The sequence below is a fragment of the Chenopodium quinoa genome, unplaced genomic scaffold (assembly GCF_001683475.1).
Source record: "Chenopodium quinoa cultivar QQ74 unplaced genomic scaffold, ASM168347v1, whole genome shotgun sequence".
NCBI classification, from domain to species: domain Eukaryota; kingdom Viridiplantae; phylum Streptophyta; class Magnoliopsida; order Caryophyllales; family Amaranthaceae; genus Chenopodium; species Chenopodium quinoa.
In genome coordinates, this window is record NW_018743199.1 from 817,077 (window position 1) to 841,439 (window position 24,363).

The following is a 24,363-nucleotide window of genomic DNA, read 5'->3' on the forward strand; positions in this document are numbered from 1 at the left end:
GAAGGGAACTGAAACCTAACCATTCAGAATAGATCTCTAAATACGGATTTGCCCAAAGGGTGAATCGGGTGGAACAAAAAAAAAAAAAAAAAAAAAACAAAGAGCACTCGTCTCCTCCAAATGCATTTTACTATATTTTCTACTCCGTAGTTTTTATCTAGTGAGATGATCTTTCTATTTTGAAATGAATGAGTTCGATTTTTTGTACATTTTTTGTACATTTATGAATTTATCTTTTCTCCATAAATGATATAGGATAAACTTAATGGAACGAAGGTCGAAAAGAAGGATTCTAAATAGATGTAGAAGTACTAGACTTCTAGATTGATTAGCAAAGTATATGAGCCAAGTAATCACAAATGTTGGATTATGGATCTGTGGTGTTAGGGCAAGTGAAACATAACACGACTCTAGTCCATTTTTTAAGTATGTAAACAAGCTTAATCATGATGTTTACTATTAAGCAATTGTTTGTCATTGGTTTGTGTAGTGGTTGATTAGCAATTAGAATCTTGCAACAAAAAGTAGTCGTATCTAAATAAATCTTCTTGGGTTTCGCATCTCAAGTACTACTTTCTCTCCTGAAGTCAGACTTAATTATTGATTAATATTGCTTGAAATTGTAATAATTAGGAGTATAATTTATTCTAATCTGACGGCTAATGGACAAGAGCTAGCTAAATCAATTATTTTCTAAAAAGTAGTTTAATAGCAATAGTACTAATGATTGTCCGTTATACCGGCGATTTACTATTTATTTTCTTTCATGATTGGCAGATTATGATTATGGATATATTTTTGTTGTAGTAGATTTAGCTAGTTTAGGCTAGGTTGCTTGCAAACAGGAATTGACACGGGTACGAATCCGATACGAACATGTATGTTTTCTAGCTTGTATTGACATTCTATCGAGAAGAAAAGAATCAAAGTAGATGTCATTGTACATACGTTGATTTGTACATGTATATTGATTTTATTAGCTGATACGAGTTTACCACTTTGATATTGGATTATTGGTGACTTGGTGAGTAGTTAACCAGCTTTTACAACTAAATGTTCAACTATTAACAATCAATATACTAGTTTACCCTCTGTTTCTTAAAATTTACCCTGATCCGTTGTCAGTTTGTCACTAGGTAGTGGAAAAATGTAGTCGACACGTTAAATAAAATGTAAACGGGGCAATGTGTTAGATACAATCCAAAAGGAAAATAAGACAATCTATAAAGAACAAAGGGAATTATATTATACTTGTATTCTATTACTCCGTATTACGTTGCAAGGACCATAATACTGATAATAGTTAATTAAGATTCCTTTTTAAAAAAAGGCTGCTAGTTTGGCAATAATGCTAGACAACCATCTTAATCCAGTGACAAATATCCCAAATAGGAGGAAATAAGTCTAAAAGAAAGCAGCAAAACAGATAGTTTACAAAGGATCTAGTCATTTGTAAATGCAATATACTGACGTCATTCAGTAATCAGTTGCTCAATGAAGTGAAATCTATTTACATAAAATTTGTAGAAACCAGGAGAAAATAGTAAAATAAAACACTCCAAATGAAGAAAATTGCAGCAAGAAAAAAACAATTCCTAATCTGCTACCACTTACATACACTACTGTAAGTTCCCGATCATATATTGACGCCTTTTTGGAACATAAACAATTATCAACAGCAACGACAACAACATCAACAAAACCAGTAGCAAAATTGTATTTTTTTTTTTTTGGGAAACGATGAAAAGTGATCATCTGTCGTGGTCAGAATTGGTTTTTTCACAAGCAAATTCCCTCTCCAAAAAGTCAATCTTGGAAAGATGAGTCGTCGAATTACCAAGAGGAAGTTCTATGTGAAAAACCAGACCTTGATGAAGAGTCCTAAAGCAAATTGCAACATGAATGCAGCCACCAAAACCACCATGAGATCATTACCCTCAACATAAGTCCTGAGGTTCGAGGCAACAAAGCAAGCTGAAACACCACTAGCTAGAAGTATGATCATCCATCTCAGGAACTCCAGAGGAATTACCAACAAGAACTGTAAAAATTTGCAACATGTTAAAACATCAGGAAGTAAATTCTCAAATACGAGGAAATAAAGTGAGCCGAACCAACAATTTGACTCACAGTTTGATCTGAAAATGTGAAACATGTTAATGCTAGAGTTTCATTGATGAGGCTACAAGTCATGCATCAAACTTCCATGTCTTCGTTACAGAAGAAAACAAATGTTTTACATGGCCTGCATTTGGGAGGAAGGACAACTAAAAGACTATATTTTCCTAGGTTTCGATTTCAATTTGCTTACTAATCAAGTCACCACTTAGGATACAACAGCCTTTGAGCCAATTGGGAATAAAGTGTCCAAAAGTGGTATCCTAGCTTGTAGCTTCTTGCCAAATGAAGACCCTATCGATAATACAATAAAATTCTGGAAGTTCAAATACAATGAAAATGAAACAGTGAATCCAAAAGGCAAAAGGCACTAGGCATTGTAAATTGACTAGCTTGATTGTGACTTCTAGGATAGGCTGATAGCACTCCCTATGTCCCACAATGAAGGTCTAATAAACTTTTCTCAAATGTTCAGGAGTATTAATAAGTGATAATTAACCAATAATGTCCAGGTGTAGTGGAAATAGAATATGATGATTTGGTGAAGTTGGCATTAAATGACTAAAGAAAGCCACCAAATGGGACAAAATAAACTAGAAAGGACAATTTTTGTTGGGAGTCTAGGGACAGCAGGAATATTGGCTAACAGGCACAGCAATGCAAACAAAAGGACAACAATGATTTCACAAGGTATAAACTGTCTAAGCAGACTAGAATTCTACATAGACAGAAAATTTCGCATTGCAGAAGAAGAGTTGTCATTCTGTACCTGCATGTTTTGCTCGTTGAAAGAAGAACAGAATAAAAATAACAATGAAAATCAGGCAATAAGTACAGAGTACTTGTGCAAACCTAGGACTGTAGGACATGAACACTTATATAGCGATTGTATAAACCTGATGATCATGGAAACTTACACAGCTTAGAACGAAGATGAAGAGTGAATAACCCCACATGCACCAGAAGCGTACAACGCTGGCAGGCGATCCCAGATACTGAAGCAAGAAATAAAATCCCAAGGGCACTACAATTGCATAGCCATACACTGTACTGGCAGCCAAACTCATAAAGCTGACATCAAAATTCCAGGACGAACTCCCTATTAAGTAGGTGGCTAAATTTCCAAGAGAAGCAATCACAAAAACCAAAGTTGTGGATATCCAAATAAGGCCGTAGCTGTAAATAAAGCAAAACAAAAGCATTAGCAACCCAATGTCAGAAAACACAAAATGGAATTTACAGATTTCTCCACACAGATGGTAAAAGTCAAAATAGAGGTCGAAAAAGATTAGGCATGAACATCTCAGCCAACGAGAGCCACAAAAAAGTATGATACATTATTTTTGTGTTGCACAATATTTAACTATAAGGTTTCAGTTAATTATAAAAAAAAAGAAATAAAAAATCAAGAAATATGCACAACCAAAAGATCAGAATCATTCCTAGGCAGAAAAATACAGATAACTAACATATTAGAACTTAGAAACACGGACAAGTGAAAGTAGCTGCTCTTTCACCTGCTTCCAGGCATTCTGCCTGCTTTCAACCTTTAGCCAAGGAAGGAAAGGGAGCTAACCCACCTGGGTTTTACCTTGAGGGACCCATGCGGGTACCTTAGTTTACATGTCATAAACTTTGGATTCAGGTATAGAATTTAAGGTTGATGGTCATTTTGGTTTGTGATCCTGACATCGTACAGGTGCTGCCATACATTTACTTGATATCTTTTGTGACTGGAAGAAACCTACTAGAAGATTAAACATTGTTTGTGAATACGTCATCGTCTATCAAAAGTTGGGGATGCAATTTAACTAGATAAAATCAAGGGGGCCATAAGGAGCTAAGGGCCTAAATCTCTGTGACTGCATCACTTTGACTTCTAAGTTCTAACATTATGAATAAAGTAGGGGCTTGGAAGTTACTAGGAACTTTCACAGTTCATAAATAAATCTCGATTAAATCTCTGGTGCAAAGTAGCTTATATCTGTAGCAATACTTATGTTTTATGAAAGGGTGCTCTACCTCATTACTTTGTTAGTTTATCAATTATAGAGTTCCCAATATTGTAGTGGAGGAGACCTGTTAAGCTTTTAGAATCAGATCCCATGGAAATTAAGTTTGCCTCATAACTGAGGTTTTATGAATTGGCTTAATTTAATGAGAATCGCTGTTAATAATGGGCTAAAAGGAGCTATGTTACAGGTCTATTTAACAACCTTACAATATCCTGAACGTCTGACGCATAATTCAAGTGTGCCATAAAATAATGATATATCACACTACCTAAGGTGACACTAAGAAGTACACAGCAATAAAAGGCCATTATTCTTAACTTGATAGATGACTGGAACCATCATATCCCACCTTGTGCACGTGACCATTCTTAGCTGTAAACTACAACAGACAACATTGCTATGAAATCTTCCTCTCACATAAGCTCCAAAAGAGAGCCCTTTGGTCTCTAAAACGAATGTTTCCCTTTTGCAGTGAATATTATGTCTTCCACCCTTGTCAACCATGATAATATTATGTTTCAATCAAATTCAATACTTGACCAGATGAAAATTATCAAAACATATCCTGTCGGATGTCAACAAGAATTAGCATTGAATAAAAAGATTTTTACCCAAAATCCCATTAACTCTAGCTAACACTGGAGCTGGCCTGCAAGTAGATAGATCCTTGACCGACCTGACCTTAGCCCTAGATAACCCAATAGTCAACAACCTGATCACCAGTCAGATACCTCTAGTCCAAATCACTCACCTCAAATAATTTATACATAACGCTAGCTGAATTGCACCTAAAGCCCTACAAAAACGCAGCACAAAAGGTCTTTCAAGTTCACCATCCAAGGGTTAAGCAGATTAGAATCCCAGCTTTACTCCATTGCTCAGTATCCTCAATGAACTCCACCCCAACATAAACAAAACACCCCACTCGGGTTCCTCAATGCACCGAACTGACCTAAGATTGTTACCATCATCTACATTTGTTGCTAGTCTGCCACTACCATAGGATAAAAATGCCAGTGGATCTTGTCAATCCAACAAATACACAATTTGAGGATCATCACCCTGCTAGACTCCACATCTCTCAAAGAAAATCAAGTAGTATACAATTCAAATGTGCTTCAATTCTTCACAATCTAAAGCTCTCAGCAATAATGTCCCATCTTCAAGCTATAAAAATCTAATCAGAATTGACACAAGCACAATTCTGAAGGACAAAATTCAATTACAATGTAGGGAATTAGCAACACACTTAGAGCTGTCAATTCGGGTAAACGATCGGGTTTGGGTCGGGTCAACTTGGGTCGGGTCATTTCGGATTAATTCCATAATCTATGTGGGTCGGGTTTGGGTTGGGTCATGCTTTAGTCGGGTCACATCGGGTCATACTTCTTATTGGGTTTGGATCAGGTTTAGGTCGGGTTACATTCAGGTCGGGTGAACAATAGGTCGGGTTTAATTTGGGTTTTCACGAGTTAAAACGGATTAGAGTAATTCTCGGGTTCGAGTCGGGTGCGGTTCAAATCAATAATTTGCGGGTTAGAATCAGGTCGGGTCATTCTCGGGTTTGAGTCGTGTTCAATTCAAGTCAATAATTTGCAGATTATAATCAGGTCGGGTCATTTTCAAGTCAGGTCATTCTCGGGTTCAAGTCGGGTTTGGTTCAAGTCAATAATTTGCGAGTTATAATCAGGTTAGGTCATTTCCAAGTCGGGTCATTCTCGGATTCAAGTCGGATTATGTTCAAGTCAATAATTTGCAGGTTACAATAAGGTCAGGTCATTTCCAAGTTAGTTCATATTCGGGTCCAATTAACTATAAATAGATAATTATCATTTTTATCAAACTAATTATTTCCTTTGAGTGTAATATATATGACAATATACTAGGGACCAAAGTCTATGATTTAATAAGATAAGTATCTCCTTTGACCGTACAACAAATATATATTATATTTAACTCTTAAATTTGAGGATGATGCTCTTTTTTTTTGCTGCCTGGACCGACTTGGTCTCCCTAGACAAAATGCTTTGATCAACAATAATTAGGTGGTCTATATTGCATTTAAGGTGATTTGAAATCGGGTTAATAACAATTTGGGTTGAATTTCGGTCGGGTCAATAACAAGTGTTAATTTCGAGTCAAATTAGTATCAGATCAGGTTGAATTTTTGGGTCGGGTAAGTAATCGGTCCGGTAAAATTCGAGTCGAGTCAATAACAAATCGGGTTGAATTTGAGTCAGGTCAATAACAAGTCGGGTTGATTTCGGGTCGGGTTTATAACACGTTGGGTTAAATTCGGGTCGGGTTAGGAACAGGTCGGGCTGAATTCAAATAAGGATAGTAAAAAGTCGGGTTAAATTCGGGTTTTGACGGGTTAAAATGGGTTTGGATCAATTTCGGTTAAAGTCAGGTTTGGTGCAAGTTAATTAAATTGGCTGTTGTAAACCAGTAAATCGGTGCAAGTTATAAACCGATAAATTGGCCGTTTAACAACAAATTGAATGGATCCACACAACCAATTAGACTACCGTAGGTATTAAGCACTATGGTAAACATTTCGACAATTTTTATTTTCGGGAAAAAAAAAGTCTAAAAATTCCAAAATTGAAGGCTAATATCCACGCCTTTTGAGTTATTTTGTAAGTTTCGGGGCCGGTGCCGAAAATTCATGAAATTCTATGGGATACATCTCGGGGTCATATAATGCCATTTGGAACCATTTATGTTCGTGGTAGGCCTAAATTAATGAAATCGGTGCAAGTTGTAAACCGGTAAATTGGTCGTTTAAAGACAAATTGGATGGTTCCACACACCCAATTGGACTCCCGAAATGTATTAGGGACCATGATAAACATTTCGGCAATTTTTATTTCCGGGCGAAAAAAAGTCAAAAACTTCCAAAATTGAAAAATTTTGGAGGTTTCGGGACCCAGTGTAGAAAAGTATTGATATTTTAGGAGATAAATCTCGGGGTCATATAATGCCGTTTGGAACCATATATGATCATTATATGTTGTCATAAATGTTCGGAGTATGGTTGAGTTAATGAAATCCGTACAAGTTGTAAACCGGTAAATTAGCCGGCAAATTGGATGGTTCCACTAACCCAATTGGACTCTTGGAGGATATTAGGGACCATGGTAAACATTTCGACAATTTTAATTTCCTGGCAGAAAAAAAAGTCAAAAATTACAAAAGTGAAGGCTTATATTCACGATTTTTGAGAAATTTTGGAGGTTTCTGAGCACGGTGTCGAAAATCCTTGAGATTTTAGAGAATACATCTCGGGGTCATATATTGACGTTTGGAACCATATATGATCATTATATGTTATCATAAATGTTCGTGGTAGGCTTGATTCAATGAAATCGGTGCAATTTATAAACCGATAAATAAGCCGTTTAAAGGCAAATTGGATGGTTCCACCCACCTAATTGAACTCCCGGATGATATTAGTGGCCATGGTAAACATTTCGGAAATTTTTATTTGCAGGCGAAAAAAAGTCGAAAAATTCCAAAATTGAAGGCTAATTTATACACGCTTTTTGAGAAAATATGGAGATTTCAAGGTCCAGTGTCGAAAAGATTCGAAAATTTAAGGGATACATCTCGAGGTCATATAACGCTGTTTGGAATCATATATAATCATTATATGTTGTCATAAATGATTGTGGTAGGCTTGAGCTAATGAAATTGGTGCAAGTTGTATTCTGGTAAATTGGCCGTTTAAAGGAAATTTGGAAGGTTCCATCCACCTAATTGGACTCCCGAAAGGTATTAAGGACCATGGTAAACAATTCGGCAATTTTTGTGAGAAATTTTGGAGGTTTCGAGGCCCGATGTCGAAAAGTTTTGAAATTATAGGGGATATATCTCGGGGTCATATAATGCCGTTTGGATCCATATATGATCATAATTTGTTGTCATAAATGTTCATGGTAGACTAGAGTTAATGAAATCAGTGCAAGTTGTAAACGGGTAAATTGGACGTTTAAAGGCAAATTGGATAGTTCCAGCCACCCAAATGGACTCTCGGAGGGTATTAGGGACCATGATAAACATTTCGTCTATTTTTATTTATGGGCAAAAAAATATGTCAAAAAATTCTAAAACAGAAGTCTAATATCCACGCTTTTTCAGAAATTTTGGAGGTTTCGGGGCACGTTGGCGAAAAGACGAGAGATTTTAAGGGATAAATCTTGGGGTCATATAATGTCGTTTGGAACGATATATAATCATTATATGTTGTTATAAATGTTCATGGTAGGCTTGAATTAATGAAATCTGTGCAAGTTGTAAATCGATAGATTGGCCGTTTAAAGGCAAATTGGTTGGTTCCACCTACCCAATTGGACTCTCGGAGGGTATTAGGAAACATGGTATACATTTCGGCAATTTTTATTTCGGGGCGAAAAAAAGTTATAAAAATCCAAAATTAAAGGCTAATATCCACGCTTTTTGAGAAATTTTGGAGTTTTCGGGGTCCGGTGTCTAAAAGTCTTGAAATTCTAGAGAATACATATCGTGGTCAGATAATGTCGTTTGGACCCATATATAATCATTATTTTTTTTCATAAATGTTCGTGGTAGACTTGAGTTAATGAAATCTGTGCAAGATGTAAACCGGTAAATTGGTCGTTTAAAGGAAAATTGGCTGGTTCCACACACCCAATTGGACTCCTGAGGGGTACTAGGGACCATGATAAACATTTCAACAATTTTAATATTCGAGCGAAAAAAATAAAAAAAAAAATCCAAAATTGAAGGCTAATATCCACGCCATTTGACAAGTTTTTTGAAATTTCGGGACCCGGTGTTGAAAAGGCTTGAGATTTTAGGGGATACGTTTCGGGATCATATCATGCCGTTTGGAACCATATATGATCATTATTTGTTGTCTTAAGTTTTTATGGTAGGCTTGAATTTATGAAATCGGTGCAAGTTGTAATTCGGTAATTTAGCCGTTTAAAGGCAAATTGGATGGTTCAACCCACCCAATTGAACTCTCGGAGTGTATTAGGGACCATAGTAAACATTTCGGCAATTATTATTTTCGCGCGAAAAAAGTCTGAAAATTCCAAAATTGAAATCCACGCTTTTTGAGAAATTTCGGATGTTTCGAGACCTGGTGTCTGAAAAGTTTTGAGATTTTATGAGATACATCTCAGTGTCGTATAATGCCGTTTGAAACCATATTTAATCATTATATGTTGTCATAATTGTTCGTAGTAGGCTTGAGTTAATTAAACCGGTGCAAGTTGTAAATCGGTAAATTGGTCGTTTATAGGCAAAGAGGATGGTTCTACCCACCTAATTGGACTCCGGAAGGGTATTAGGGACCATGGTAAACATTTCGGCAATTTTTATTTTCTGGTGAAAAAAAGTAAAAAAAATTTCCAAAATTGAAGGCTAATTATCCACGATTTTTGAGAAATTTTTGAGGTTTCAGGACTCGGTGTCGAAAAGCCTTTATATTATAGGGGATACATCTCGGGGTTATATAATGCCATATGGAACCAGATATGATCATTATATGTTGTCATAAATGTTTGTGGTTAACTTGAGTTAATGAAATCGGGGCAAGTTGTAAACTGGTAAATGGGCCATTTAAAGGCAAATTAGATGGGTACACCCATCTAATTGAACTCCCGAAGGGTTTTAGAGACCATAGTAAACATGTCGGCAATTTTTATTTTCAAGCCAAAAAAAGTCATAAAAATTCATAAATTGAAGGCATTATCCACGCTTTTTGAGAATTTTTCGGGGCCCGGTGTCGAAAAGCATTGAGATTTAGGGGATTCTACTCTGGGTCATATAATGTCGTTTGGAACCATATATGATCATTATATGTTGTCATAAATGTTCGTAGTAGGCTTGAGTTAATGAAATCAGTGCAAGTTGTAATCTGGTAAATTGGTTGTTTAAAGGCAAAGTGGATGCTTCCACCCAGGCAATCCCGGAGGGTATTAGGGACTATGGTAAATATTTCGGCAATTTTTTTTCAGGAAAAAAAAAGTAAAAAAATTCCTAAATTGAAGACTTATATCCACACTTTTTGAGAAATTTTGGAGGTTTTAGAACTGTCAATTCGAGTAAACGGGTCTGGTTTGGGTCGGTAATAGTGGGTTGGGTCAACTCGGGTTGGGTCAATTCGGATTAATTCAATAACCTATGCGGGTCGGGTTAGAGGTGGGTCATGCTTTAGTCGGGTGACGTCGGATCATAATTCTTATCGGGTTAGGGTCGGGTTAATAACAGGTTGGGTTATATTCTGATCGGGTGAACAATAGGTCGGGTTTAATTCGAGTTTTCACGGGTTAAAACGGGTTAGGGTTATTCTCTGGTTCGGTTCAAGTTAATAATTTACAAGTTATAATCAGGTTGGGTCATTCTCGGGTTTGAGTCGGGTTCGGTTCAAATTAATAATTTGCGAGTTATAATCAGGTCGGGTCATTTTTAGGTCTGGTCATTTTCGGGTTCAAGTCGGGTTCGATTCAAGTCAATAATTTGCGGGTTATAATCAGGTTTGGTCATTTCCAAGTCAGGTCAATCTCGGATTCAAATCGAGTTATGTTCAAGTTAATAATTTGCAAGTTACAATCAGGTCGAGTCAGTTCAAAGTCAGGTCATATTCGGGTTCAACTAATTATAAATAGATAATTGTCATTTTTATCAAGGTAATTATTTCCTTTTACTATAATATATATGGCAATATACTAGGGAACTATAGTTTATACTTTAGGAAGATAATTACCTCCTTTGACCATACAACAAATATATACTATATTTAACTCTTAAATTTGAGGATGATGCTCCTTTCTTATGCTGCCCTAGACCGACTTGGTCTCCCCAGACAAAATGCTTTGATCAACAACAATAAGGTAGTCTAAATTGCATTTAAGGAGATTTGGAATCGGGTCAGGAACAATTTGGGTTGAATTTAGGTCGGGTCAATAACAAGTCGTGTTGATTTCGAGTCGGGTTAGTAACCGATCAAGTTGAATTATTGGGTCGAGTTAGTAATAGGTCTGGTAAAAATTCAGGTCGGGTCAATAACAAGTCGGGTTGAATATGGGTCACGTCAATAACAAGTCGGGTTTTTATCAGGTTGGGTTAAATTCGGGTTGGGCGGGTCGGGTTGAATTCAGGTCAGGTTAGTATTAAGTCGGGTTAAATTCGGGTTTTGACGGGTTAAAACGGGTTTGGGTCAATTTCGGTTCAAGTCGGGTTCGGTTCAGGTCAATAATTTACGGGTTACATTCGGGTCGGGTTGGGTTCGGGTCTCACATACTCGGGTCAACTCGGGTCTAGGGTTGGTTTCAGGTCGGGTCAGGTTGGATTTGGGTTACCATTTTTTCGGGTTCAGATGGGTCGGTTAATAATCGGGTTTGATTCGGTATTTAGGGTCGGGTCAACTTTTGACGGCTCTAAACACACTGGAGTATGTAAAACGCAGGAAGCTGGATAATATAATTTGGTACGAAACTGACTACATTAACATTCCACAGTCCCAAATCCCAATCTAGGAGCAACCATGGGATGGGCAAGATCACCCATAGTCAGATGGCAAGCTCCCAATGCAAGTACAACAAAACTTTATCCTGATTTAACTCACAAGACCCTCAATAAAACTCGAACAGAACTGATAAGTAGGTTGCTTGACAAAGCTCACAGTCTTCATCAGACTAGATGTAAACAGGACAATTACTTATCAATTATGTTTGTTTTAGTGCACCACACCACACCAACCTCACGCATAGGTGGTAACACTTGATACAGATCTTATCAAGTTGCCCATCTTCTCACCTAGACTCCATCAAAAAGCCATTTGGTTTACTAATACATGGACCTTCCAATGTACAAGCAACCAGCAGATGTATCTAACTTTATCCATGGTAATTGCCTATTCATTTGCAAGCACAATCTAATTCATCAAGGGTCCACAGTATTAAACTCATGGACCATACAGAAAAGTTACTTAAACCATGCTTATATGATCCAAAGAACAACGGATCTTCCAAATGAGCCTGGTCTTCTAGAAACTTACAAATATATTTTCATGGCAATAAAATGCCCTTTTTTGTTGTCAAACAAGATAAAAATGGCAAGTAAAAAATAGGCAGATCCAATACGGGAAAAACACACAAGAATCAAAGCAGCTCAGTCTGTATGCAGGGGGCAAAGATCACAATTAAATTGAAGGTGATACTCACAGATCAGGGTTTGCATCAATCTTGCTGAAGAAATCACCACTTCGAGGATCTAATGAGCTCAGCAATCTATTGATTACGATGTCCGTGTCCACATTGAAGTATTGCGTGTATGAGTAGACGTTAAACACTCCCTGCCAGTTGTTTGTTGGTGGTGGCCCACCTCCTTCTGCAGAGACATGCAAGGGAGGTCAATGCATGTCAGGAGAATAAAATTGCAACTTTTTCGATATTTAAATCTATCAAAGCTGGATAAGACTTTGCAGCTAAACAGCTATTTATACAGTTCCCTAAATGTCAAGCTTCTAAATAGCTATTTAATAATTCCACAACTTCAAATCAGTCAAATCGCAATTAGAAGTGTCAGTTTGGATGATCGGATCGGGTCTAATGAGGTCGGTCGGGTCGGGACAATGTTTAAAGTTGAGCCATGTTAAATTTGTATGAGTGTATGACCGCGCGAGTCCAAATCTGAATCAGATATTTTTCGGTTCGGATCGGATCGGGTCGGGTGTGCTTTTGACACCCCAAATCGCAATCCATAATCCATAGTCATCACTAATGAGATTGTCCAAGGACAAAAATAAATTTTGCAAAGAGGTATACTATACATGAGGGCCACACATTGTATCAACTATTATTCCACCTTACGAGCAAGTAAGTGAAGCGCGATTATTAGTTATTACAACTATCGAAGCTGTAATATTAAAGGGTCATTCCTCAAGCTCAAAGCAAGTATTTTAACACGTCAACTTTTCTTTTTCTATTTAGAAGCCATCATCACTTATTATTCCTAGATGAAAGTTCTCAAAGGTTATCTCTTTTCTAATTAGTTACTCCGTATAAGTTTATAACTGCCCATGATAAGGGTGACATACTCTTCAATCCTTGAAATTGACACACATCAGTAGCTCCAAGGGGAAAAAAAAAAGAGAGGGTATATCTTTTTCATTTCCTCAGAAACAGCTCAAACAAATGCCTCCAATGCACCCACCAAAAAAAATGATGTTTTGCCGTTTTGGGAATGGAAATTTCCAACACAAGTAAAGAGGTTGTCTATGTAGCAGACCAAATGAAACAGCTAGAGTCTGGTATCACCATCCTTGGTAATATCAGTGATGAGGTCGAACCAATCTGCTAATTGGCTTATCCTAGTCCCTCTATTCCAAAATAGATTTCCCATGTTGAACTATTTGGTCCCAAAATTGAGTCCTACTAACACAATTCTAAAAGCTCTTAATAGTTTATCTTTCCTACTATTTCACAAATTCTTAATTTGTACTTCCCCCTTTTCTTTTTACTTGCATGTGAGCACGCAATTAAAGGAGGAAATTCGAGATGATAAATGGACATGTTACTTAAATAAAACTACCATCAATAAGAGAAAAGGTTTAGGTTATTATGGTTAAAATTATTGTAATTAATTTGTCCATTTATCTTATCTAATCCTTCCTCTGATTGCGTGCCCATGAGTTGAGTTGAAAATATAAGGAAACGGAGGAAGTATGTAAGAATGCTTTGATTAGAAAGTAGTTAGCAACGCCCTTAAGCGAACTTATGGTTCTGAGTTTGCAAAGCCGTGCCTTCATCCATTATGAAGCACATATCTGTAAGAAGGGAGCAGGGACATGGTTCTCGTACCATCTAATAGCTAAACTAAGCAAAGGTATACAATTAATACAGAATTTCATTTAAGGAAAGTCTTTAAAATGGTACTTCCCTTATCTCAAAATTCAGTGTCACAAAAAGATTAATTATTTTAACATATACTTAACATAGATATTCCTTTAATATGATGACAATTATAAACCTCATTCTATCACTCCCAACAAAATTTCTGAAGCACTAAATGTCAAACACAATATCTAACGAAAGTAGAAAGATGATTGAATATGGCATACCACTAGAACTCGGTACATTCTGATAACCCGGACCTTTGTCTCCACCTTGATGAGGGGGAAAGAATTGTAAATTCGCTTGGGGCGCTACACGAGTTAAGTCAAATAAGCAAATTGTTAATACAATCCAAAAAAAAACTTAAGTAAAAAAACTCAACAAGATCAGTTTCTAGATTGCCATACCCGAATTCGCATTACCCTTGCCTTCTTCAGCTACAACAGCCTGCCATTAAATAATTAATCCAATTAATCACATAGTGAAGACCTAATAAATAACACTTAACAATTATAAGACCATATATTATACTGAGTAAAACCACATCTAAAACCCCAAATCAATCTCAGAACATAAACTTCATCAATTACACCCTTGAGCTAGTCAATATCTCAAATAATCATCAAAAACTCCCAAATTTTCAACAAATTATAGTATAAGCTTGCAAAAATTTGTAATTGTTCGATAATACTCAATCAAATGAAGAAAAATCAACAAAATTGATCAATCACTAAACGCATGGAGAAAGGGACATGAAAATTCAGTCTTTTGTTGATTTACATGTAAAATTTCGAATAAATGAGCTACATTGTACAAAAAAATTAAAAAATGAAATGAATCGAACAACAAAATTAACATGAAAATTGAAATTAGGGCAAACAAGATGAAATAAATTGAGCGAAGAATTAACGTACTGGAACTGAGCCAAGTAATTGACTTGTTGAAAGATTATTGTACTGTTCATCCATGGTCAAACTTGAGATACGGAGAGAATTTTGTGAAAAAAGACAACAAAAAAAAATGGTGAAATTTTTTTGATCGAGATTCGAGCTTTGGGACAATTATGGCTGATAAAGTCCCTTTTCTTGCGTTTCTTGTTGTTAATGTCGAAGAAGGCCAGAAGGGAATGTACAAATTGACAAATTAGATTTTTCTTTTTTTAAAGCAGTTTTTTTTTTTCTTCTAACAACAACCAAAAAATCTAGAGATCATTAAAGTAGTTTTATTAGTTTTCCATTATCATTAATCGTGCATGTGGCTGTGTAAAACATTTAACTTTTCATAGCATTCAAATTCGAAAATATGTCTTAAAACGGTGAAGTCTTTAATTTTACCGATAATTAGAGCTGTCAATTCAGGTAAACGGGTCGGATTTTGGTCGGGTAAGAGTGGGTCGGGTCAACTCAAGTCGGATAAATTCGGATTAATTCCATAACCTATGCGGGTCGGGTTTGGATTGAGTTATGCTTGAGTGGGGTCACGTCGGGTCATACTTCTTATCGGGTTTGGGTCGGGTTTAGGTCGGATTAATAACATGTCGGGTTACATTCAGGTCGGGTGAACAATAGGTCGGGTTTAATTCGTGTTTTCACGGGTTAGGGTAATTCTCGGGTTCGGTTCAAGTCAATAATTTGCGAATTAGAACAAGGTCGGGTCATTCTCGCGTTTGGTTCGGGTTCGGTTCAAGTCAATAATTTGCGGGTTATAATTAGGTCGGGTCATTTTCAAGCTGGGTCATTCTTGGGTTCAAGTCGGATTCGGTTTAAGTCAATAATTTGCGGGTTATAATCAGGTTGGGTCATTTCCAAGTCGGGTCATTCTCGAATTCAAGTCGGGTTATGTTCAAGTCAATAATTTTGCAGGTTACAATCAGATCAGGTCATTTCCAAGTCAGGTCATATTCGAGTTCAACTAACTATAAATAGACTATTATCATTTTTATCAAGCTAATTATCTCCTTTGACCATACAACAAATATATACTCGTACTATATTTAGCTCTTAAATTTGAGGATGATGCTCCTTTCTTTTGCTGGCCTGGACCGACTAGGTTTCTCTAGACAAATTGATTTGATCAACAATAATAAGGTGGTCTAAATTGCATTCAAAGTGATTTGAAATCGGGTCAGGAATAATTTGGGTTGAATTTAAGTCGGGTTAATAGCAAGTCGTGTTAATTTCGAGTGGAGTTTGTAACAGATCGGGTTGAATTTTTGGGTCGGGTAAGTAATAGGCCTGGTAAAATTCGGATCGGGTCAATAACAAGTTGGGTTTAATTTGGGTCAGGTCAATAACAAGTCGGGTTGATTTCGGGTCGGGTTTGTAGCAGGTTGGTTAAATCCGGGTCGGGTTATGAACGTGTCGGGTTGAATTCTGGTCAGGATAGTTAAGTCGGGTTAAATTAGGGTTTTGACAAGTTAAAACAGGTTTGGGACAAATTTTGGTTCAAGTCGGGTTCGGTGCAAGTTAATTAAATTGTTCGTTGTAAGCAGGAAAATAGGATCGTTCCACCCACCCAATTGGACTCCCGGAGGGTATTAGGGACCATGATAAATATTTCGGCAATTTTATTCCGAGCGAAAAAAAGTCAAAATTTTCCAAAACTGAAGGCTAATGTCCACGCTTTTTGAGAAATTTTAGAGGTTTCGGGGCCCGATGTCGCAAAATCTTGAGATTTTAGGGAATACATCGGGGGGTCATAAAACGCCATTTGAAACCATATATGATAATTATATGTTGTCATAGATGTTCGTGGTAGGCTCAAGTTAATAAAATCGGTGCAAGTTGTAAACCGGTAAATTGGTTGTTTAAAGGCAAATTGGATGTTTCACACACCCAATTGGATTCCCGGGGAGTATTAGGGAAACATCGTAAACATTTCGGCAATTTTTTTTCCCGAGCGAAAAAAATTCAAAAAATTCCAAAATTGAATGCTAATATCCACACTTTTTGAGAAATTGTGTAGGTTTCAGGGTCCGGTGTCGAAAAGACTTGAGATTTTAGGGGATACATCTCGGGGTCATATAATTCCGTTTGGAACCATATATGATCATTATATGTTGTCATAAATGTTCATGGTAGGCTTGATTATTTAATGAAATCGATGCAAGTATTAACCGGTAAATTGGTCGTTTTAAAGGCAAATTGGATTGTTACACCTACCCAATTAGACTACCGGAGGATATTAGGGACAATGGTAAACATTTCGGCAATTTTTATTTCCAGACCAAAAAAGAGTCAAAAAATTCCAAAATTGAAGGCTAATATCCACGTTTTTTGAGATATTTTGGAGGTTTCAGGGCCCGGAGTCTAAAAGCCTTGAAATTTTAGGAGATACATCTCGAAGTCATATAATGCCGTTTGGAACCATATATAATCACTATATGTTTTCATAAATGTTTGTGGTATGCTAAATTTAATGAAATCGATGCAAGTTGTAAACCGGTAAATTGGCCGTTTAAAGACGAATTGGATGGTTCTACCCATCTAATTAGACTCCCGGAGGGTATTAGTGACTATGATAAACGTTTCGGCAATTTTTATTCCAGGCGAAAATAAGTCAAAAATTCAAAAATTGAAGGCTAATATCCACGCTTTTTGAGAAATTTTGGAGGTTTCGGGTCACGGTTTTGCAAAGCCTTGAGATTTTAGGGAGTACATCTCGGGGTCATATAATGACGTTTGGAACCATATATGATCATTATATGTTGTCATAAATGTTCGTGGTAGGCCTGAGTTAATGAAATCGGTGCAAGTTGTAAACCGGTAAATTAGTCGTTTAAAGGCAAAGTGGATGGTCCCACCTAGCCAATTGGACTCCCGGAGGTTATTAGGGACCATGGTAAATATTTCGGTAATTTTTTTTCCGGGTGAAAAATTGTCAAAAAATTCCAAAATTGAAGACTAACACATCCATGCTTTTTAAGAAATTTTGAAGGTTTTGAAGCATGGTGTCGAAAAGCCAAGAGATTTTAAAAAATACATCTCCGGGAAATATAATGTTGTTTGGAACCATATATGATCATTATATGTTGTCATAAATGTTTGTGGTAGGCTTGAGTTATTATTGAAATTGGTGCAAGTTGTAAATCAGTAATTTGGCCATATGAAGAAGAATTGGATGGTTCACTCACCCAATTGGACTCCCGGAGGATATTAGGGACCATGGTAAACATTTCGATAACTTTTTATTTCCGGGTGAATAAAAGTCCAAAAATTCCAAAATTGATGGCTAATATCCTCGTTTTTTGACAAAATTTGGAGGTTTCGAGGCCTAGTGTCGAAGAGGCTTGATATTTTAGGGGATACATCTCGGGGTCATATAATATCGTTTGGAACCATATACTACCTCTGGTTCAGTTTACTCGCAACAAAGGAATATTTTATGTTTCACAAATAATACCCCTTTGTTGCGAGTAACTTGAACCGGAGGTAGTATAAGCATTATATGTTGTCATAAATGTTCGTGGTAAGCTTGAATCAATGAAGTTGGTGCAAGTTGTAAATCGGTAAATTGGCCGTTTAAATGCAAATTGGTTGGTTCCACCCACCCAATTGGACTCCCAGAGGATATTAGGGATGCATGGTAAACATTTCGGCAATTTTTATTTTCGAGCAAAAAACACTAGTAGAAAAATACAATAAGGCACCCCCATAAAGGCACCAGTTCAGGCCAAACCGGTGCCCTAAGCCGGCCCAAATTTGGGCGCCATTTTACACAAATATAAAAGGCACCGGTTCAGACCAAACCGGTGCCAAAAACTAAAACCAATTGAACCGCTCCTTAATTTAAAGAAAACCGCTTAAACTTAAAAAAAAAATAATAAAAAAAAAAAAAAATCGGCCATATTAATACTAAACCCTATTATTCTCGCCGCTTCTCCCCTCCTCTTCTTTCCTACTCTTTCTTTCTCCTCTTCTCATCTCCTCCTTCGCCCTTTCTCATCTCCTCCTTCGCCCTTTCTCATCTCCTCCTTCCCTTTCTTCATTCTCCCAAAGCTACCACGAAGACCACCACGGCGAGCACATGCAACACCTCCACAGAGAGCACCAAGAACACGTCTCCTCCTCCCTCAATTTCTGGGTTTTTGTTTTCTGATTTTGATTTTGATTTTTGATTTTTGAATTTTGTTTTTCAATCTTGATTTTCGATTTTTTCTGGGTTTTTTCGATATCAATTTCAATTTTTTTTTTCGTTTTTGTTTTATTTTAATTGATTTCAGGGTTTTTGATTTGTTCATTTTTGTTTTTATTTTAATGATTTCTAGGTTTTTTTCATTTTTTTCTGGGATTTTATTTTTATTTTTTCGATTTTTTTTTATTTTAATTTTTGTTTTTCTTTTTTTTCGATTATGATTTTTGTGTTTAGATTTTTACTTTCGTTGTCTTATTTTGATTTTGATTTTCGATTTTTTCTGGGTTTTTTCGATTTCAATTTTTTTTGTTTTTGTTTTTATTTTAATTGATTTCTGGGTTTTTTATTGTTCGATTTTTTTTTTATTTTTATGATTTCTGGTTTTTTTCATTTTTTATGGGATTTTGTTTCTGTTTTTTCGATTTTGTTTTGGTTTTTTGATTTCTGGGTTTTTTTCGATTTTGTTTTTAATTTAATCGATTTTTATTCGATTTTTTTCCTGGGTTTTTTTATTTTTTTCGCAGCTTGTTTTGATTTTTTGATTTCTGGGTTTTTTTCAATTTTTTATGTTTTAATTGGCGCAGGTATACATAATCCAAGAATCAAGAATATGGGGATTTTTAGATTGTGATGTTGTAATTTTTTTTTTTTGATTTATATTGTATTTTTTTTATTTATATGTTGTAATTTTTTTTGATTTATTAGTAATTTTTTTTATTGATCTATGTTGTAAAATTTTATTGATTATATATTAAACAGAATCGTTTATATTGATTGTGATGTTTGATTTATATTTTGTGTTTTTATTTAATTTAGTTTATTTAATTTTTAAGCAAAAAAAAAAAAAAAAAATTGATTTTTGGGGTTTTTGGCACCGGTTAACCGGTGCCAAAAACTTTGAAAAAAAATTAGTGGGCCTTTTTGGCACCGGTTAACCGGTGCCTATTCCACCCTATGGCACCGGTTTTGAACCGGTGCCAAAAACTTGGTTTTTGGCACCCCTCACATAGGCAGCGGTTCAAACCGGTGCCTTAGACCGGGTTTGAACCGCTGCCAAATGCCTTTTTTCACCTAGTGAAAAAGTTAAAAAATTCTAAAATTAAAGTCTCATATCCACGCATTTTGCGAAATTTTGGAGGTTTGGGGTCCGGGTCAAAAAGTCTTGAAATTTTAGGGGATAAATCTCAGGGTCAAATAATGCCGTTTGGAACCATATATGATCATTATATGTTGTCATAAATGTTCGTGGTAAGCTTGAGTTAATGAAATCAGTGCAAGTAGTAATCGGTAAATTGGCCGTTTAAAGGCAAATTGGATGGTTCAACCCACCTAATTGGACTCCCAGAGGGTATTAGAGACCATGGTAAACATTTTAGCAATTTTTATTTTCGGGCGAAAAAAAGTCAAAAAAACTCCAAAATTGAAGTCTAATATCCACGTTTTTTTTAGAAATTTCAAAGGTTTCGGGGCCCGGTGTTGTATAGTCTTGAAATTTTAGGGAATATTTTCTCGGGGTCATATAATGTCATTTGGAACCATATATGATCATTAATTGTTGTCATAAGTGTTCGTGGTAGGTTTGAGTTAATGAAATCGATTCAAGGTTTGAACCGGTAAATCGGTTGTTTAAAGGCAAATTGAATAGTTCAACCCATCCAATTGGACTCACGGAGGGTATTAGGGACCACGATAAACATTTTGGCAATTTTTATTTTCGGGCGAAAATAAGTCTACAAAATCCGAAATTGAAGGCTAATATCCACGCTTTTTGAGAAATTTTGGAGGTTTCGGGGCCTGGTGTCGAAAAGCTTTGAGATTTTAGGAGATATATCTCGGGTTCATATAATGTCGTTTGGAACCATATATGATCATTATATGTTGACTTAAATGTTCGTGGTAGACTTGAGTTAATGGAATCGGTGCAAGTTGCAACCAATAAATTGGCCGTTTAAAGACGAATTCGATGGTTCCATCCACCCAATTGGACTTCCGGAGGGTATTATGGACCATGGTAAACATTTCGACAATTTTTATTTCCGGGAGGAAAAAATTTAAAAATTTTCAAAATGGAAGGTTAATATCCACGCTTTTTTAGAAATTTCGAAGGTTTTGGGGCCCGGTGTCTAAAAGACTTGAGATATTAGGGAATACATCTCAGGGTCATATAATGTCGTTTATAACAATATATGATCATTATATTGTTGTCATAAATGTTCGTGGTAAGTTTGAGTTATTGAAATCGGTGCAAGTTGTAAACCGGTAAATTGGTCGTTTAAAGGCAAATTGGATGGTTCCACCCACCCAATTGGACTCCCGTGGGGTATTAGGGACCATGGTAAACATTTTGGCAATTTTTATTTCCGTGCGGAAAAAAGTCAAAAAAATTCCAAAATAGAAGGTTAATATCCATGCTTTTAAAGAAATTTCAAAGGTTTCGGGGCCCAGTGTCGAAAAGAAATGAGTAAACATGGGCACGGGCCGTGCCTGGCCGTGCCGGGGTGGGGGCCGTGCCGTGCCTGAATTTGGCATACCCCAGCCCACGGCTCGGCACGGCCCACGTGCCTTGCGGGCCATGTCGTGTCGGGCCGCGGGCCAAACCGTGCCAGCTTATTTTGTTTTTTTATTTTTTTTAATAAATGAAAAAAAAACGAATTAAACGATATATATTTTTTTTAGTACAACTTAATATATGTGATTAATTTATGTTTATGTTAAATGTTAATGTTAATATATTTTGTTTTCATTTTTTGAACAACTTTATTTTAATTTAGGTTATATAAATTATTTATCTAATTAATAATTATGTTTAAGTTTATTTAAACAAATAAAAACAATTTTATTAATTTAGCAAAAAACAACAATGCATATAATAAAAAAAAAATATGAGTGCGATAATCCGAAAACACAAAAAATTGAAGAATAACTTATTTTATTATATGACGGTAGCCGGTACGAATGTACGATAATTCAATAATACAAAATAAGTAATGATAATTAAAAATCGTACAATAGTGTATGAATATTTAATAACTTCATTTATTATACGGAATACGAAGTTCGATAATACAAAAAGAATACAATAGTGTATAATGTAAATATGTAATCATGTAATTATTATTGGTCGTCTTCGTCTTCGCCTTCGTCTTCATCTTCGTCTTCGTCTTCGTCTTCGTCTTCTAGAGGTTCAAGTTCATCCGCCAATTGAGTTGATTGAGAAGTATGAGAACTAAAAGAAGTCGACGTTCCTTCATCGTCGTCGTTTTGTGCATAAGTACGATCTTGAGAACGAGTTTCGGCATCCAACCAATCCTTGAAGCAAACACACATTTCAAGTGTTTCGGGTTTTAGTCTTGTTCTTCTATCGTCTAAAACTCGTCCCGACGCACTAAAAGCTCTTTCGGAGGCAACGGAGGAGACTTGGATTGCAAAAATATCACGAGCCATTGCCGACAAAATTGGATGTTTCACGGTTTGTGATTTCCACCAATCGAGAATATCGAGGCCAAACTTCTCTTCATCGTCCATGCCTTTCATGAAGTCGTAACTTAAGTACATTTGCAACCTCGAAACATCGCTTTGTGTTCTCTTACTTGATGATGATTCCGTACCTGAAAACTTGGACATCATGTTAGCAGCTTGTGCAAATAAACCTTTGGCCCGTTTACTTACATTTTTGGATGTTTGAGAAGGGGCAAATCGAGACACGGTTCCATATTTACTTTCATAGGTGGAGTATAAAGAAAAAAAATCATTTGTCACCTTAGTTTTAAAAGCTTCAACATCATCTTCAAAATTCATGTTACTATAATAAATATCAATTAATAAAAAGGTGCCATCATATTTTTGCCTAGGATCTAAAATAGAAGCAAAAATATAATCATAGGAATATCGGTGTAATATTTACGCCATTTTTCCTCCATGGATGGAAGATATCCACGATAAACATGTTGAGATCGGTGTTCCGCAAAAAGTTGTGCAAGTAAACATGCATTACTAAGAAAAGAATGAGAACAAGGATTATATACAGAAGAAAAACAATGTGTCATACCATATAGTAATTGTAAAAACTGCATATATTTTTCACAATTACCCAATCATCTTCTAGTAAAGCATTTTGTGGAATTTCATATTATAAAAAAGTGTTAAATGAACCTCGTACTCGATTGCCCGACTCAACATTTCATAGGTGGAGTTCCACCTAGTTGGACAATCCGGTGCTATTTTTATGGTTTTTATTCGTTGTTGCCTGCAAAAACCTTTCCATTCTTGATATCTCATGTTAGAGCTATTAATAGACATAATAGCATTCCTTATTTTGTGATAAAATGGACCAATTGCTTGTGTTCCATCCTTCACACACAAGTTAAGAACATGACAAATGCATCTAACATGAAGTGCATCTCCATCTAATATAACATCGGTCAATTGGTTTTTGACCAAATTCGCACTATATGTCATAGAAGTTGCATTATCGAAAGTCATTGACATGATTTTATCCCTAAGACTATATGCATCAATGGCTTCCATTAAATGATGTGAAATGGTAAGACCGGTATGAGGGTATTCAAGCATTTTGAAATGAATGATGCGTTTTTGTAACATCCACTCATTATCTAACCAATGACAAGTAACACATAAATAGTGGAGTCCGTAACCACCATCCCATGCATCGGCGGTTAAAGAAACTCTACTAGGAAGATTAGCTAATTCATTTACTAATTTCAATTTGTACTCTAGATAACTCTTCATGGCAGCAGATCAAACGGTTTTTCGGGAGATTTTTTTGTGTTTTGGTTGTAGTGCTCGGTTAATATAGTTGTTGAAGGCATCATTTTCGGCGAAAAGAAAAGGTTGTTCCGCATGTACAATCATTCTCCCAAGTTCATCCCTATCTCTCTCGTAATTGTAAATGAAGCCTTGTGGATGGAATTGAGAAATTTTGGGTTGGGTTGGATCACTAGATGGTCCACTACATTTTTTTGTATGTCTATTAAGGTGTCCCGTCCCTCCTTTGGTATCGGCCGAGAAAATTTTACCACAAGTCCGACACTTGACCTTTTGTCCATTTTTACTTAATTGATAATGTGACCAAACTTCACTCTTTCTTTTGGTTTGAGCAAAATCCTCTTCGGTACACCACTCTAATATGTTAGGATTTTGGGTGTTGGGCATTTGGGTGGATGGTTCACTCGACCCGCAGGCTTGTGTTTGGC

The 24,363-nt window shown here is 36.2% G+C and overlaps 1 protein-coding gene across 1 annotated transcript; it reads right to left on the reverse strand.

Annotated features, from left to right (window-relative positions):
• Positions 1-1,427: 1,427 nt before the first annotated feature.
• LOC110733341 (protein YIPF1 homolog) lies at positions 1,428-15,307 on the reverse strand. The gene is made up of 6 exons (XM_021913370.1): positions 14,932-15,307; positions 14,425-14,464; positions 14,245-14,328; positions 12,347-12,512; positions 3,036-3,294; positions 1,428-2,041 (listed from the first exon to the last, which is right to left on the reverse strand). The coding sequence occupies exons 1-6, from the start codon at positions 14,983-14,985 to the stop codon at positions 1,850-1,852; spliced, it is 795 nt and encodes a 264-aa protein (XP_021769062.1). The 5' UTR covers positions 14,986-15,307; the 3' UTR covers positions 1,428-1,849.
• Between the last annotated feature and the right edge of the window lie 9,056 nt (positions 15,308-24,363).